General features: G+C 39.1%; 1 protein-coding gene across 2 annotated transcripts in view; it reads right to left on the reverse strand.

Moving 5' to 3' along the window:
* Positions 1–16,270, reverse strand: part of SOX5 (SRY-box transcription factor 5) — an 860,916-nt gene that overhangs the window by 656,137 nt on the left and 188,509 nt on the right. For both annotated transcript variants that reach the window (XM_030214565.1, XM_030214564.1), the window contains exon 3: positions 186–417. In XM_030214565.1, the coding sequence (XP_030070425.1) occupies positions 186–416 (231 nt within the window). In that variant the 5' untranslated portion in view covers position 417. The remainder of the gene's footprint in view (positions 1–185; positions 418–16,270) is intronic.

Here is a 16,270-nt window from a genome sequence, read left to right on the forward strand (position 1 = left end):
AGTAGCTGATCATGTTTTTAGCTACACAGGTGAAGAGTTGTATGCTTCAATTATTACGGTTAAAATAAAATTATATATATATATACACTATATAGTGGTATACAAATAAAGGCTTGAATGCCAAACCATGGAAGACATAGAGGTCAAAGACCGATGTTGCACAGTATAAAATGAGCAGAACCTACCATTGTGTTGTGCTGAGAAGTGGGACTTCTGTGGCCACAACTTTCTTGTGTCAGCAATGCAACTGCCTGAAATTCCTTACAGTGAGGCTTGTTGGGAAAATTCACATGCAAGGGAAGGTGAAAGGCTGTGAGCCCATCACTCTCCTCTTCTTCCATTTTCTTTCTGCTTGTCACCATGGCTACCTCCCCATCTGCTTCCCCATACGGTGAGGCTGGTCGCTTGGAAGACATCCTGGAAAGAACAAAAGAAGAGAAAATAATGAAACCTTCACATAAATCCTTAGTGCTGTCATTGTGTAGTTAAGAGCCATTGTAATAGAAATGCCTTTCAGTCCTGGTAGCAAACAGGAGACCATCCAAGTAGCACTGCAAAGCATACACAGCCAAGAACAACAACCAAGCTGGTATGAACAAAAAACACTTTTTTATGATGATAATAATAATAAAGTCATATTGCACTCTCATGTATTCTGGAAAACAAAAATTCATCCACAAGCACTATCACTATTTACAAGAAAGAACCTACTTCAGAAAATGTTTAAGCATTTTTATAATTTTTGAGGCATTGTCAAGATGAAGATAGGATTCAGTATGGAACAGAAATAGAATTGTAAAAGCATAATTAGTATTATATTAGATAATTGGAGTCACTGAATTTCTGTGATGTAAGGAGGATCTAATTTACAAAGGCACAGCAAAGAACACAAAATCACACTATGAAAATAACTTTGTATAGGATATTTAGTTTGGAAAACTGATGTTTTGGTCCATGCATTAAAAAAAAAAAAAAACCTACCCCTCCCCCCCCCCCCCCCCCCCTCCCGACATTCAAAACTATTTAATTGGCGAGAAACTGTTCCTGGCTGGTTAAATAGTGTTTAAGCGCCTAACCAAGAATATTCAGTGGGAGATAACCGGTTACCTCTCACTGAATATTCCAATTAGTGGCTAGCTGTTAACCGGCTATATCATGCGACATAGCTGGTTAGGTGTGGATATTCAGCACTAAACTGGCTATGTTGAGCGGTCAAAATAGGCCGCTTAAATAACAGGCCTATCTTTGACAACTAAAAAGTTAAGTGGGTTAGCGCTGAATATTGGCACAACTGGTTAACTCTTTAGCAGCTCACATAAGTCACTTTGAATATTGACCAGTATGTTTCTATTGACTTACAAACATAAAGGGGTATGTTTACTAAGCTGTGTTAGCATTTTTAACATGCCAGTAAATTTAAGGTGCATTAAACACTAGCACGCCTGTACATTCCTATGGGCGCATTAGCGTTTAACGCACGTAAACCATTTACATGAGTTAAAAAGGCTAACACGACCATTGCACCACTTATTAAACCTAGCTCAAAAGTTCACTTTCCAAGGAAGAGCTTCATTTAGAGTAAATCATGCAACATAAAGCCTTCCCATTCCATGACTGCAATCCATACTATCTTCATAAAAAATAAAAGCAGAACAAAAACACAAAGCATAATAGCATAGCATCCCTACCTTTGGTACAGTAGTGATTATCTAACTCCCATATGCAAAATGCACAAAACAGAAAAACAACATAGTTAAAAATTAATAATCCAGATGATCCTAATTACCTGGAATCGAAAACAGAAATATGTAGAACCTCATTTTAGAAAGAATGCGGAAAGGGGAATTCATATATTCAGGTTACGATATGCAAAATCTCCACAATATTTTACAAGAAGCTTATTTATTTATTCATATATTTAGCCCGCTTCACCAATAACACCCAGAACAGGTTACAAAAAATACATACATAATCATAAATAAACAAATAAATAGATCAAACAAGTCTTACCAAGGAGTCTATCCAAGATGATTGTCAGCTGACTTGAGCTACGGGATGCTATCCCCTACCTTACCGTCTTCCAGTGGAACCCAGGGTGAGTTCTGCCCAGGTCAGGCCAATGGATGCCTTTGTGGTGCAGGGCACGTGTATCATCTCTGGAGGGAAAAGCTTTGGCTTGGAGTGGTGGCATGCTGGAGGCCTCTCCTACCCCCATTAAAGCAGTCAAGTCTCTCCCTGGAGCAGCAAAGCTCTCCTGCACAGTCACTGCCACCAGCGCCATTTGATGATGCTAAGGCTGGAAACGTGGCACTCCAGCATCTGAGACACAAGGAGAAAGAAGAACCCGCAGTTTCAAGGCTGGAAGGTCAGTCATCGTTGTAGGAATTTCAAATTGTCAGGCAGGTCGGCGTCGAGTCCAGGAAAGATCCTTCTTCATTAAAGTTACCAGGTACTGAGACTTTTTCCTTATTAAATGCTGGGGTTGGAGTTGTCCCTTTACAGAGGCCAGCAGTCTTCAATTTGGAGTCTATTTGGGAAGTTATTTGTTTATGACATTTATATACCGCATTATCCCAACCAAGTATGGGTTCAATGTAACTAACAATAAACATTTGCAAAAAGTACAATACAATTAGTAATAGCATACGTAGTAATAACACAATATATAAACTTCACTACTATTGAATAACAACAGCAGAGTTCCAAGCATGCCTGAGAGCTTACAATTGCTACTGTGACTAAGGGATTTACTAAATAAAAATGCTTTCAACAGCTTATGAAATAAGAGGTAAACTGTAACGCATCTTAATGGGTTAGGCAGAGAATTTGATATCGTCGTACCTTGATAGGTAAAGCCTGCATTATGAATAGATTTTTAATGAAGCTTTTTACAACTTGGGTAATAAAGGATAAGATAGTCCCTAGATGTAGGAAAAGCATTTCGTAAAGGCAGTTTCTATCAGGTTTTGTATGTACCACGGTAATAAACCATACAAAATTTGATAAACAAGTACACAAAGTTTAACGGTAATCTGAGAATTTACTGGAAGCCAATGTAAATTAGACAGGAGAGGAGTTGTCTTGGTATAACAAGGAACTCTACGAACAAGATGGAAAGTGGTGTTCTGCGCTGACTGAAGTTTCTTGACTAAAGAGTACTTTAAACTTGACTAAACATCATTCCAATAGTCAAACTTAGAGAATACTAGTGTTTGTACCAAAGAACGGAAGACTGAATTCAGAAAGAAAGGTCTCAATCACTTCAGCCTCCACAATGTATTAAAGACACTAGCTATCACCTTAGACACCTGAGGTTCAAATGCAACTACTGGTTAATGGTTATACCTAAGATTTCCATAGTGGTAACTAATGGGTAAGTTATTATCTATAGTGAAGTTCCTAATAGCCATAGGGTGAAAGGGTTTAGTCAGGATTAGGAACTTGGTTTTGTCTTTGTTTAATTTTGATTTGAAATCAGTAGCCCAGGATTCTATCAGATCCAAACCGGATTTCATAGTAGACAAGAATTCAACTATATTGTCTATAAATGAGATGTAAATGGTAACACCATTGGCAAACATAAAGGTATTAAACACCTCTGGATTACAGTAAACTACCTAGTGGAGCCATCATTAATTTGAACAGAATAGGGGAAAGAGGAGAGCCCTGGGGAAGACCACAAATAGAGGACCAAGGTGGAGATAAAAGACCAGTCTGTTTTTCTTGATATTGTCTAGATTTCAGAAAACCATTGAACCATTGCAGGACTACAACAACAGATGCCAAAATGATCCATCAAACTTAGTAAAATACAATGGTCAACTGTATCAAAAGCGCTAGACATATCAAACTGCAGAACTAAAATTTTCCTACCTGAACTCAGTCCTTTCCTAAAATTGGCTATCAAGGTGGTAAAGACAGTCTCTGTACTATATCCAGGTCTGAACCCAGATTGAGAAGTAGGCAGAATAGAATGTGACTGAAGATATTCCATAAGTTGAGATGGCACCAATCCTTCCATCACATTTACTAACAAAAATATAGAGACCATGGCCTATAATTGGATATTTTACTCCTACTAGACAAGGGTTCTTTGGAATAGGAATAAGAATTATTCTGTTTTGTTCAAACTTCTTTGGGACCATTTCCTCAAGAGAATGGCTAACATTATCAGTGAACTAATTAAGATTTGAAAAAATTAAAATTAAAACATTTTTGAAAAAAAATCTCTGTGTTTAAAGAAGAATTCACAATAAAGTTACATAGTAAAAACAATTCCACTTGTGATTGGTTTCAAATTGATGTGGTTTAGTTCTTTAGATATTTGGAAACTTCTTTGGGATCTCAGATACTTAAACTGAGTTCACACATGGACATGATTGTACCAGATCTAACAGCCTTAGGGGTCCTTTTACCAAGCTGAGCTAGCCTCAGCAGGTAAAAGACTGTCTTTTTTGACGGAAAAGAAATGGCCGTGTGGTAAGTGAACCACTTTCCACACAGCCATTTCAGGGGGGCGCACTTGGGTGATGGTAAGGGCTCCCACACTAACCTGGCAGTAACCAGGCAGCACACAGCACTGGCCAATTACCACCAGGTAAGCACTGGTGCTACAAAACTTTAAATGGTGCGCGCTGGTGGTAGTTCTAGATTGGCAGGCTGCAAGCTTGCTACATACCAACCCTTTAGAAAAAGGGCCCCTCAAAGAATATAGAGGGTCTTTTACTAAGGAGCGCAAAAAATTGTGGGTGTGCGAAACATTAGAGACGCCAATGCATTCCTATGGGTGTCTCTAACGTTTAGCGCACCCACAATTTTAGCGTGTGCTAAAAACATGAGTGTGCCTTAGTAAGACGCCCAAAGTGTCTGCTTTGGGGAATAAAATGGACATAGCTGAAACAAGGTTGAAGGCATTGGAAACCCGAGAAGAAACTTGAATGAAAGAGAGTGAGAACATCCATGCTAAAGTTGAGAATTTGGAAAATGCTGCTAGGCATCAGAATCTTAGATGAATAAACTTTCCTAAGTAATGTTCTACTTCTGCATTGGATATGTTTAAGAAATATTTGACAAAAATATTGAAGGTTCCAGAGTCCTCATATCCACCAGTCTCAAAAAACTATTACCTTCATGTTGATAAAAGGCAAGCTCAGCCCAACCAACAGGGTTTCTTAGAACGGTCAGATTTGGAGGTCCTGGCTCCTGCTATATTATTAGTTCAGCTAGCATTGGACTCTAACAGGGAATGGCTTTTGAAGCTATTCTTTAAATATAAAGACGTTTTGTTTATGAATTATAAAATAAGGATGTATCCTGATGTACGTAACACCCAATTAAATCTAGTGTCAATAATTGCTTGTTAAAAAGATCGACACTGATTGGCTCATTCAATTAAATTGCATGTGCAAATCAGAACCGAGCCTAAATTTGTGCACAAAAATTTTGGCGACCTTTATAGAATCAGGGAGGATGATCCTTACCTGTAATAATGGATCCATCCCAAGATAACATAGAATGAGGAAAAGAACAATTCTCTCAATGAGCCCATAAAAATTCTATTTTTGATGTATTTTGCTCATCATAGTAAGGTTTTAAGAATATGTGAATTGAACATGGAAAGGTAAACAAGGTATGCCTAAATTAAAGCATACTTGATAGTATATGCTTTGATTTCCATGTAGAAATCAAGGCATGATATATAGAATCTAGCCCAATATGTCCAACCTGGCTCGAATCTTGACAAACGTAGAGCCTCTGGTATAACAGGTCAAGGGCTGCACATGTATGCTCCTCCACAGCCGGTGGGAAAAGCACACAGGGAAAGCACATGTGCAACACCCTCCACATGTGCCATGGTAGCAGTCTTTTGAAGTCACTGCTCCTATGCTCAATGTTCTTCATATCCTCTTGGCATCATTTCCTCTGATCACAACTGCAGGCGTCCAATGCCCCCCTCCCACTCCTCTGCAATCACATCCAATTCTCTCCCCCTCACCCATGCTGAACACATCTGATCCCTCACACCCTCCTAAACAGCTCCAGTTCTTCATGTGCTCCTCACAAACACATCCAAACTTCTGAAAGCAGCTTCCTCCCAGTACAGAATACCCCCCCCCCCCCGCCCAACCAAACCTCCTCTCAGGAACACCACCCTCCCCTTGAGGCCCCTGAGCTTGATACCAGAATGGCTGTTGTGACCCCTAATGGTGACTACAAGGGGTCACAGTAGCAATTTTGAAACCCAAGGTCATCCGAGCAGGAGAAAGTGGGCATTACTCTTATACCCCAATAGACACCAAGGACCTAGAGACTTGCACAGGAACGGGGTTCCTGTGGGGACGGAAGCAGTTTTCTTTATATATATCTTTATTAATATTTTATAATATATCACAAAACAATGTGAATATGCAATCGGCATTCATTTTACAGATGGAAGCAGTTCTGCGGGGTTCCTGTGGGGACAAGCCATTCCTGTGGGGTTCCTGAGGGGACGGAAGCTATTCCTGCAGAGTTCCCATGGGGATGGAAACCATTTCTGCGGGGTTCCCGTGGAAGTGTACGCTGTACTTGCGCCAGCCTCTCACTTCCCGAGTGCCACGCTCTTTGGATGCTGTCTCCTCCTCCTCCTCGCTTTAACAGCACAGATGCAGAAAGTCTCCATTAAGGAGGTGGTGGAGACACAAATGATGGAATTCAGAAAGGCATGAGATGAGCATAAAGAATCTCTAATTAGAAAATGGAAGTTATAAATAATCTAAATTTAAATGGCTGCATGTGTGTGGATGTGTTGAGTGACACTTAGATGGTGACTCCAGCTGTGATGAACTAGGGACGATACTGGGCAGACTTGTATGGTCTTGTCTCATATATGGCAATCTGGTTTAGGATGGGCTGGAAAGGACTTAGACAACAACTTTAGTGGATGGAACATGAGAACAGTGCTGGACAGACTTTTAAGATCGGTTTCCCACAAATGAGAACACAAATAGGCTGGCATGGGCTTCAATGACAACTCCAGCAGTTGGAACATAAGGATAGGGCCGGTCCATGTCCCAGAAACGCCAAAGGAAGACCATAATCAAGTATATAATATCATGTTCAATGTTGATTTAATTATGAATTGATAATGAGTGTGACTATTGGGCAAACTGGACAGTTCAGGTTTTTATCTGCTGTCACTTACTATGTTACTATTAATCCTCTCTGCTCCTGGGCTGATGCGCAGACCTCAGCTCTGACACAGGTACAGGCATCAGATGTCACCTGACTTACTGGCACATGCATGTGGTAACATCTCAGCACACATTGCCAGTGAATCAGAGACAAGTCTTACATGTGTGCACCAGAGTGTTCCAAGTTCCAACTTCTGTTCCTTCCTTGCCTGCAGTGCTGCGGCTCAAACCCAGAGAGAGACAGAGAGCTGATCGGAATTTTTTTTATATACATTAAATTCTTGCATGGACGGGTGGGGACAGGTTAAATTCTTGCGGGGAAGGGCAGGGATGGGTAAGATTCCAGCGGGGACAGGCGGGGATGGATAAGATTGCTGTCCCCGTGAACTCTTTTCAAGGACCTCCTGTAAGGCCAGGAATGGAATTGGGTGGGAGGGGGTTGGGGATCTTCCAGAGGGACAGTTAGGAAGTTCAGCGTTTCTGCGGATCAGTAGAGGGGGTCTTCTGTGCAGCTAGGAGGTGCCGGGGGGGGGGGTCCAGTGGGTTTGGGGGAGGGGATATGTAATCATGGGGGTGATCAGAGGCGAACCATGCTTGGAGTGGGGGTGATCAGAGGGGTAGAGCTTCCTTTAGAGCAGAACTCATGCATGTTTGGGGTGTCAGATGTAGATACTGAGGTCTATATTTTTTCCTATATATGCAGATTCTCCTTGTAAAGTGGGGAATCCATATTAGTATGCTAGGCTCACTCTGCCACTCCCTCTCTGATTCCCAACCAGGTCAATTGAGGAGGGAGAGTATTTTGCTTGTTTTTGTTTTGTTTGACTTTATGGGTATAGTGGAATTTATATGTATTTTTCCATATCTGAGTTTAATGTAAAGTTAAAAATGTATAAATAAATATCAAAGTTTTAAAAAATGTGATAAGCATTACCACATATCCATAACCCCATTTCTAAAATGGTTTTCATGTATATAAAATAAATAGATGGGGAAAAATCATGAATTATCAAAAATGTATTCTTGGTCAAAGGAGTGAAACTACACAAATAGAACCAAATTCTGTAAATAGCGCCTAAAAAAAATCAGCGCCAAAAAAAAAAAAATACATATATACCTAGCAGTTTATAGAATACACATAGCACCTGGTCCGTGACTAAACTGTAGGCACAACTATTTATACCAACTAAAACCTAGTGTAAATACCTGCTAAATTTACAAAACATGTCTTTGCAAAGGGGTTGTAGACAGACGTAGAGCGTGGGGAGGAGGGGGACAAGGGGGCTCCCACTTATACCCGTAACATACAGAATACTGCAAGTTATGAGCATCCATGCTACATTTAGGTACATGCACTTATACCAGCACTATAGTTGGCCTAAGTGTAGGTGCCTAAATATTAGGGGAACTGATAGTGGGTTGCAATAGTATTCTGTAACAGAACCTAGGCCTCTATGCCCCCATACTGTGCATCTCCCAGAGTTTTTGCAACCCACTTTAACACGGAATAGCCAATTTTGAACAATGAATCTCCATAAATGCACTTAATGCAAAAACCTTTGCACATTAAATCTTAGCTGCTGCTCTCTGGACCACTTCCCTACCTTCTTTAGATCATACTCATGTTTTCCACACCTTCCAGGGTATTATGGATGTGCAGGCAGAAAATTGTTTAAATTTTTGCTTCAATTTGAATTGTTTTGTTTCATGTTCATGCATGCTATTTTAAAATAGCCTACATTAACACAAAATAGTAAGGATGTGCAAAGGTTCATAATTTTTTGGTTTATTTTTGGTTTATTTGGTTTTATTCTGCATGTTTTTCATTTCTTTTCACACATTTGTTCATTTTAATAACTTTTTAAATACCGATTAGAATTTTTTAACGTGTGCAAATCAGTATTAAATACCATTTAGAACTTTTTAAAGTGTGCAAATCAGTATTATATTTCCTAATTTTTAGGTTAATGTATATTCAGCTAATTGTTTATGCATTAAGGCTCTTTACAAACCAAATGCATGATAATTTACATTCCTAGAAAAAAGAATGGCAAATAGCATATACTGTTTTATTATGTTATGTTATACTTACAAACTGCCATTCTTAAACCAAAGCTCCAACCAAGGTGGTTTATAAAATAATCAAATATACAAAAAATAGAATACATCACAGCAATTACATCAATTAAGTAAAATTATCTTTCTTTTTTGAAAAGCAGGCACCCTAATTTCTACAAATCTTTATTTCCTTTCTGTTGCTTTCTGGGGGATCTAGGTCTCAAGTATCTCTAAAGGGAATGTAGGAAATTCTTCTGGGCATGAATTTATTTTTTACAGAAGCCACTAAGGGGCCCTGTTACTAAACTGCGGCAAAAATTGGCTGGGCACACGCCGGGCCAGTTTTTACCGTGTCCTGTAAAAAGGGCCTTTCTTTAAGGGGCCAGAAAATGGACGTCCTGCAAAATAAAAATTAGTGAATGAATTATAAGAGCCAGATGTTTTCTAGCCAGTTAAGGCTGTAGTTGATGCATCCCACATGTTCTGTTATATTAAAATGAAACTAAGTAGCAGGCGCTGCTGAGCACCATGTGAGACAGCAGCACTGAAACTGAGCTCCTGCTGATCCCCTTTTTAAATTAGAAGATATCCACATATCCACTTCAATCCACTTTTTTTCCCAAATTTTCTGCAGTACTTTGTTTCCTATTGCGACGGCTAAGGAGAAAACTGGAAAAAGACACAGGATTGAGCCCAACTCTCTACAGTAGGCCTCTGCATCCAAGGCCGAGGATGGTGGCTCGGCAGCCATCAATGAGATCCGTGCTCTGAAAGAGCTCGTCTGAAACTAAAGAAGTGGCAAGTGAGAGGGTAAAACAGTACACAAATATAAACAACGAAAAAAAAGGCACAGTTGGGCCTTCAAGACTGAGACAACAGGAGTCCTTTATTGCTGAAAGACCAGACACAGGCTGTGTTTTGGTGTCAAACTAAAGAAGACATCGGGGAGATTAAGGAAGATTTTACCTCGATCAAAAACAAGTTGGCACTTTTAAAAAACAGAATAGAAACTTTGGAAACCAAGCGACCTATGGCAGAAGACAATATTAAAACTCTTCAGAAAAAGTTTAAGCATATTGCGCAACTTGAACGTGATCTCAAAGATGGCAACAATCAAGCTCAAAGAAACAATATTAGACTTATTGGATTACCTAAGGATGTTGAAGGCTCCAACACGGTTATGTTTCTAGAGTTTATTCCTTTTTTGCTGGAAATTCAATTTTTGAAAGAGACAGGGCCCACCGCGTGCTTTCTAATCGCAGCTTACAAGCTAAATATCCATGACCAGTAGTCTTGAAAGTGTTACGATACTTCAGGTAGTAGAAATCATGCAACGTGCTTGTTTAAAGGCTCTGGTCAAGTATGAAGGTAAATGTTTTCCTGATTTTAATAAGAATACAGTTAAACTTCGTAAACAGCTACTTGCCTTCCAACTTAAGCTTAAGAAAATCAACACCCAATTCTGGCTGTTCTACCCTGTTCACATGCGGGTGACATACCATAATCATACAAGAGATCTTGTTGACCCAGCTGCTTTGGCAAACTATTTGGAGAAGATATCTCGTAGTACAACAGATTCTACTTCAACATCGCCAAGATTTTCCTGTGCTTACACCACAAGTACCATTCCTACTGTGGATCTCTTATGTTATATCATGACTTTATATAAGTTACTTTGCTCATTTCTGATACATCACCATCAAACTGTTTGATATCTTCTTTCTGTTTACACAACTAGGGTGTCAGTTTGGTTGCTGATCTTTCACTGGGCTCCTCATCTCATGGTTGTTTCATTATGTACCATATGTTTACATAATGTTTTCATGCATATGGTTAACTGGGTGCTTTTTGATATCTTCCTGTTTTTCTTTATGATGCTGATATGCTCACAAGTGCTGCTTTACCATCATGTCTACATCCCTTAAATGATTCTAACTTTTGTATCACTTAATGCTAAGGGTTTTAACAACCCAATTAAACAAAAGAAAATTTTAGCACAATTATCCAAACAGAAACCTGGCTGTTTTCTTTTTCAGTAAAGTCACTTTACAGCTACTGAGTCCCTTAAACAGCAGACAAATTGGTCTCACCCACCCATTTACTCCCCTGCACATGAGAAAAAAATGGTGTTGTACTAGTTAGGAAAAGATCAGACATAATGACTGTATCTCCAGATAATGATGTCTTTGGCAGATGGGTGAAGGTCAAACTTAAAACCCAAGATAAGTTGTTTACTTTGTTTAACTTATATGCTCCAAATGCGGATGATCCAGAGTTTTTTCCAAGCACTGGTTGACTTAGTAACTAATGAGGGCTCTGTACCTTGTGTTATTGGTAGTGATTTTAACTTAGATTTGGATCCTGTCATGGCCAGATTTTCACATTACTCTTACAAAAAATCCAAAGCATGGTTTGCACTACATGATGTTATCTCCCAATTGAATCTCCAGGGTGTATGGAGGATTGCACATTTGACTGATAAAGATTAAACTTTCTTTTCTCCACCTCACAACACCTATTCCTGTACAGGTTATTTTTTGGTCATCCCCTCTTTACAAAATAATGTCATTTCTTCTAGTATTAAGGGAATAACCTTATTAGATCATGCCCATAAAACCATGCACTTAGATGGTATAGGCCACCCTCCAATTTGGCCTCAATGACGTTTCAATGCCTCTTTAATTGCTCAACCTGATTTTCAAGAACTAGTCTCTAATGCCATTAAGGAATATTTTCAATTTAATACACTCCATGACTCCTCCTGGATAATGATATGGGATGCATTTAAGGCTTATATCCGAGGTACAATAATATCCTTTGCTAAATCTACACATAAGAAGAATGATGATGACTTACATAACCTAGCCATTTCTATTAAAAGTCTAGAAGGTTTGCATCAGGCTAATACTTCTGATATGCAAATACTTGATAATTTAAGGAAATCTCGCTTTCAATACAAATCTCTTTTAGGGAAACAGGCTAGCAAAGAACTATTTATGCAATCAGCCAAATATTACTCTGAAATTAATGTCTAATCACTTATTAACTAATTACTTGAAAGCTAGAAATGAGTGTAAGACTATCTCTGCTATTAAAGATGAAAGTGATAATGTTCTTACTAACAATATTGATATAGCTAACAAATTCAAGGCCTTCTACACTATACATAGCTGAAGTCAATTTTTCATAAGTTTACCTTTCTTTTTTTGATGTTCTAAAACATCCCGCTCTTACTTTAGATGACATTATAGGAATCTCAGGCCCTATTACTGAATCTGAAGTCCTACCTGCTTTGAAAACAATGGCCCTTAAGTAGGAAGCGTTGTCATCGAATGAAATAGCAGCCTGAGGGTTTTGCTCCGAACAACCCTGCAGCAACTTCCTCAGCAGCAGACACAATTGCGAGTGATCCTCTCTTAATCTGTGATATGTACTGCAGTCCTGGCTATACAGTGCTGATCAGATGAGTGGGAAGCCACGCTTGCTGGATTTAATGGAGTTCACATATACTAAGAGAACAAGGCCGAACTGCATGGTGGAGGTGGGAGGTGTTCTGTTTGCTTCGGCGAAGCTGGATGTGCTACCATCTCAGCTGGAATTATTTACATTGCATGAGACAACTGGAGTTCACGACCTGGACCTGATTTCCTAAATCAGGGACTGGTTGAAGGAAATTAAATCCGAAATAAAAGCAGTACAGGAGGAACTAGTAGCACTGGGAACTGACTTGCGTGGCAAAATTAAAGAGAGAGTTCCACAGAGTGGAAGAAGCTAAGCAAAGGTTGAATGAGCACGACAAGGCCTTAGGAACATTAGATAAAAAGATAAGGGAGGCCCAAACTGATGCACGGACTATCTATGATAACTGGAAGATTTGGGGAATCGGAGCCACCGTTGTAACCTGTGATTCTGCGGCATCCCAGAGATCCCAGAATATAGACATTATTGCTTGCTTCAGGGATTATAAACTGAAAGAGCAGGTGCTTCAAGTAGCACGCTCCAAAGATAAAATACTATGAGGCATATTTTCAAAGCACTTAGCCTTCCAAAGTTCCATAGAAACCTATGGAACTTTGGGAGGCTAAGTGCTTTGAAAATATGCCTCTATGGGATACATACCAGGTAGATGTATATCAGGATTTTGTGGAAGCCACACTCCAGTGGCGAATGGAACTGCGCCCTTTTACACATTACTTGAGGTCGTTAGATATTCGATATAAGTGGAAGCATCCATTCGCTTTATTGTTCTATTATGAAGGCAAGCACCAACAAGTGCGCTCCCTGTAGGAGGGGCAAGCACTTTTTCCGGGATTGGAAAAGGCTGCTCCAAAGTGACCCCCTATGTGGCACAGAGTCCCTGGAGACACTGTGGACAACAGGGGACTATGTATCATATATGGTGGTCTTGCCCGCGGGTACAGCCCTTTTAGACTTCTCTACTGCAGATTTTACAACAAATGCTTCAAGTGGCTTACCTAGTTAGAACGGAATATTGTTTGCTTCATTTCAAGCCAGTGGGCATTAAGAAGGAGTTACATAAATTGGCTACCAGTATTTTCACGGCATGTAAGTTGGTTTTTCCGGCAGCCTGGAAGAATCCATTTCTACCCTCAGTTGCCCAGGTTCTACAGAAGATGGACTATATCTATCAGATGAATAAATTCACTGATTTGTGAGCCAACCAATTGCTTTCCTTCAATAGGACATGGGACATTTATCAGAAATGGCGCTCACAGGGAGCATCAGGCCCATCATAATGATTTTAGCATAGATGCTAATCTGATACTTTGCTGGAGGGTGTCGGGGAGAAAGGTTCTGTGGAGTGCACATGCTCACTTACAAAGGGGATTGTATATAGTTTGGGTGGGTGGGGGGAGTACAGGAGGGTTGGGGCAAAGTTTGGTTATGATAGAAGATTTGACCGCATATTATTGTTGTGCTATCTTTTCAGTCTTGTATTTTTTGCTATGATTTGCAATAAAAGTTTTAAAAATTAAAAAAAAGAAGACAAAAAAAAAATTAGAAAAACATGGCCCTTAAAAAGGCCCTAGGCCCAGATAGGTTCACTGTAGAATTCTGTCTCACATTTTCATCCTTGCTGATACCCAAGCTGTGTTTATTTTCTAATCACCTCATTCAGTCTGGGGACATTTGTGGTTCCTTCACTGAAGCCACTATTCTAGGTCTATTAAAACCTAATAAAGACCCTCACTTACTACAGAATCACCATCCCTTATCTCTTATATCGCTGCTTAAATATTTGCAAAAATAATAGCTCAACGTTTACTTACTATATTATGCAAATCGATTAATACTGACTAAACTGGATTCATGTCTGGTAGACATTCCTGAATTAACACCTGTCTATTTACCAATGTATTGTTATAAGGTCAGTTATCGTCCTTGTAGCTATTGGACTTGATGCCGAGAAAGCTTTTGATCGTGTTGAATGCGAGCATATGTTTTATGTTTTACAATGGTTTGATTTTTCTCCAGAATTTATCAATGTAATTAAAACACTATATGCTAAACCTACTACTAGAATCCAATTTGTCTCAGACTCCTTTCACCCTACTAGGAGCACTCGCCAAAGCTGCCCGTTATCATTTTTATTATTTAATTTGGCACTGGAACCTTTTTTTTACTTGCTATTCGGCAGTCTCCAAATGTCCAGGGTGTTCCTTTTGGTCAGCACATGGCCAAAATATCTGCTTATGCAGATGACGTGTTACTTTACATTAACCCCTCATCTGTACCTGTGATTTTGGACATAATTTCCAAATATTCTGCTTTATCTAGTTAATAAATTGAATGCCACTAATTGTCCAACTATCAAACATGAGATAATGCCCTAAAAATTCATTTAAGCCTCAGAGTCTATGAAGTATTTAGGCATACGCTTTGGTCCATCTACTGAAGACACCGTGGGGGAGATTCTATATAAGGTACCTAAAAATTGGTGCAGAAATCAATGAAGGCTAAGCGTATTCTATAAGCAGTGCTTAGATTTAAAAGCGGTATATAGAATACACTTAGTTGATATCTTAGCGCCTAACTACAGGCCTCCATTTACACCAATGAAAACATGGCATAAATCCCAGCAAGTAGATTTAGGCACACTGGGCCATATTCTATAACCATGTGCATAAATTTCAGAATGCCCACTATGCCCATAACCATGCGTTAGAAGTTAGGTACAGTGCATTCAGAATGCACTTAGCGAGTTGTGCAAGTAAATTCTAGTTATTGCCAATTAGTGCTCATTATTGCTTGTTAAGAGCTGCTATCAAAGCTGATTAGCTTAAGCCAATTAAGTTACACGCATTGTTATAAATATGCTTGGATTTTGGCGCATATCTCTAGGTTCGCTATATAGAATCTGGGGGCATATGACTGAATACAGCTTACATTTTGAAGATCACTAAATATCTTTTTTTTAATCATTTATTTATATTTTTTTCATTTTACAAGGGTCACTTGCAAAACAGTAATACAGAGATGATTGTACATTAAAACAATGTTAGAAGAAAACAATCTCAACAAGATAAATGGCCTTTATACAATCTTTCTCTTTCTTAGACCACAAAATAAATAGGGAGAGTGAAACAAGACAAGGAGATCAATTTAAACAGCAGCAAACAAAGAAAATGTGGTATTAACCCGATTATCCCCAGTTATTATTAATCTAAATCATTATTCCACATTGATCATCTGGTTGGTTTCTTCAAGACCATAACGGTGCATAGTCCATCAATTTCATTGGAAACATACTTATTGTCCAATAAGATCACTAAATATCTGACACAGAAATGGTCTCTATGTTTAACCTGGTGAGGGAGCTTGGACACAATAAAAAATGATGATAGTTCTGAGGGTGAACTAAATACTCTATATACTGCTTTTCCTTCTACAGCATAGCACATATAAAGCCATTGAGGCTATTTTGTCTACATTCCTATGGGCAAACAAACCCCCTCACATTGCCTTACAAAGATTGAAAGCTACTAAAAATACAGGCGAGATAAATTTCCCCCATTTTT

This window comes from Microcaecilia unicolor, chromosome 9 (genome assembly GCF_901765095.1).
Source record: "Microcaecilia unicolor chromosome 9, aMicUni1.1, whole genome shotgun sequence".
NCBI lineage: Eukaryota > Metazoa > Chordata > Amphibia > Gymnophiona > Siphonopidae > Microcaecilia > Microcaecilia unicolor.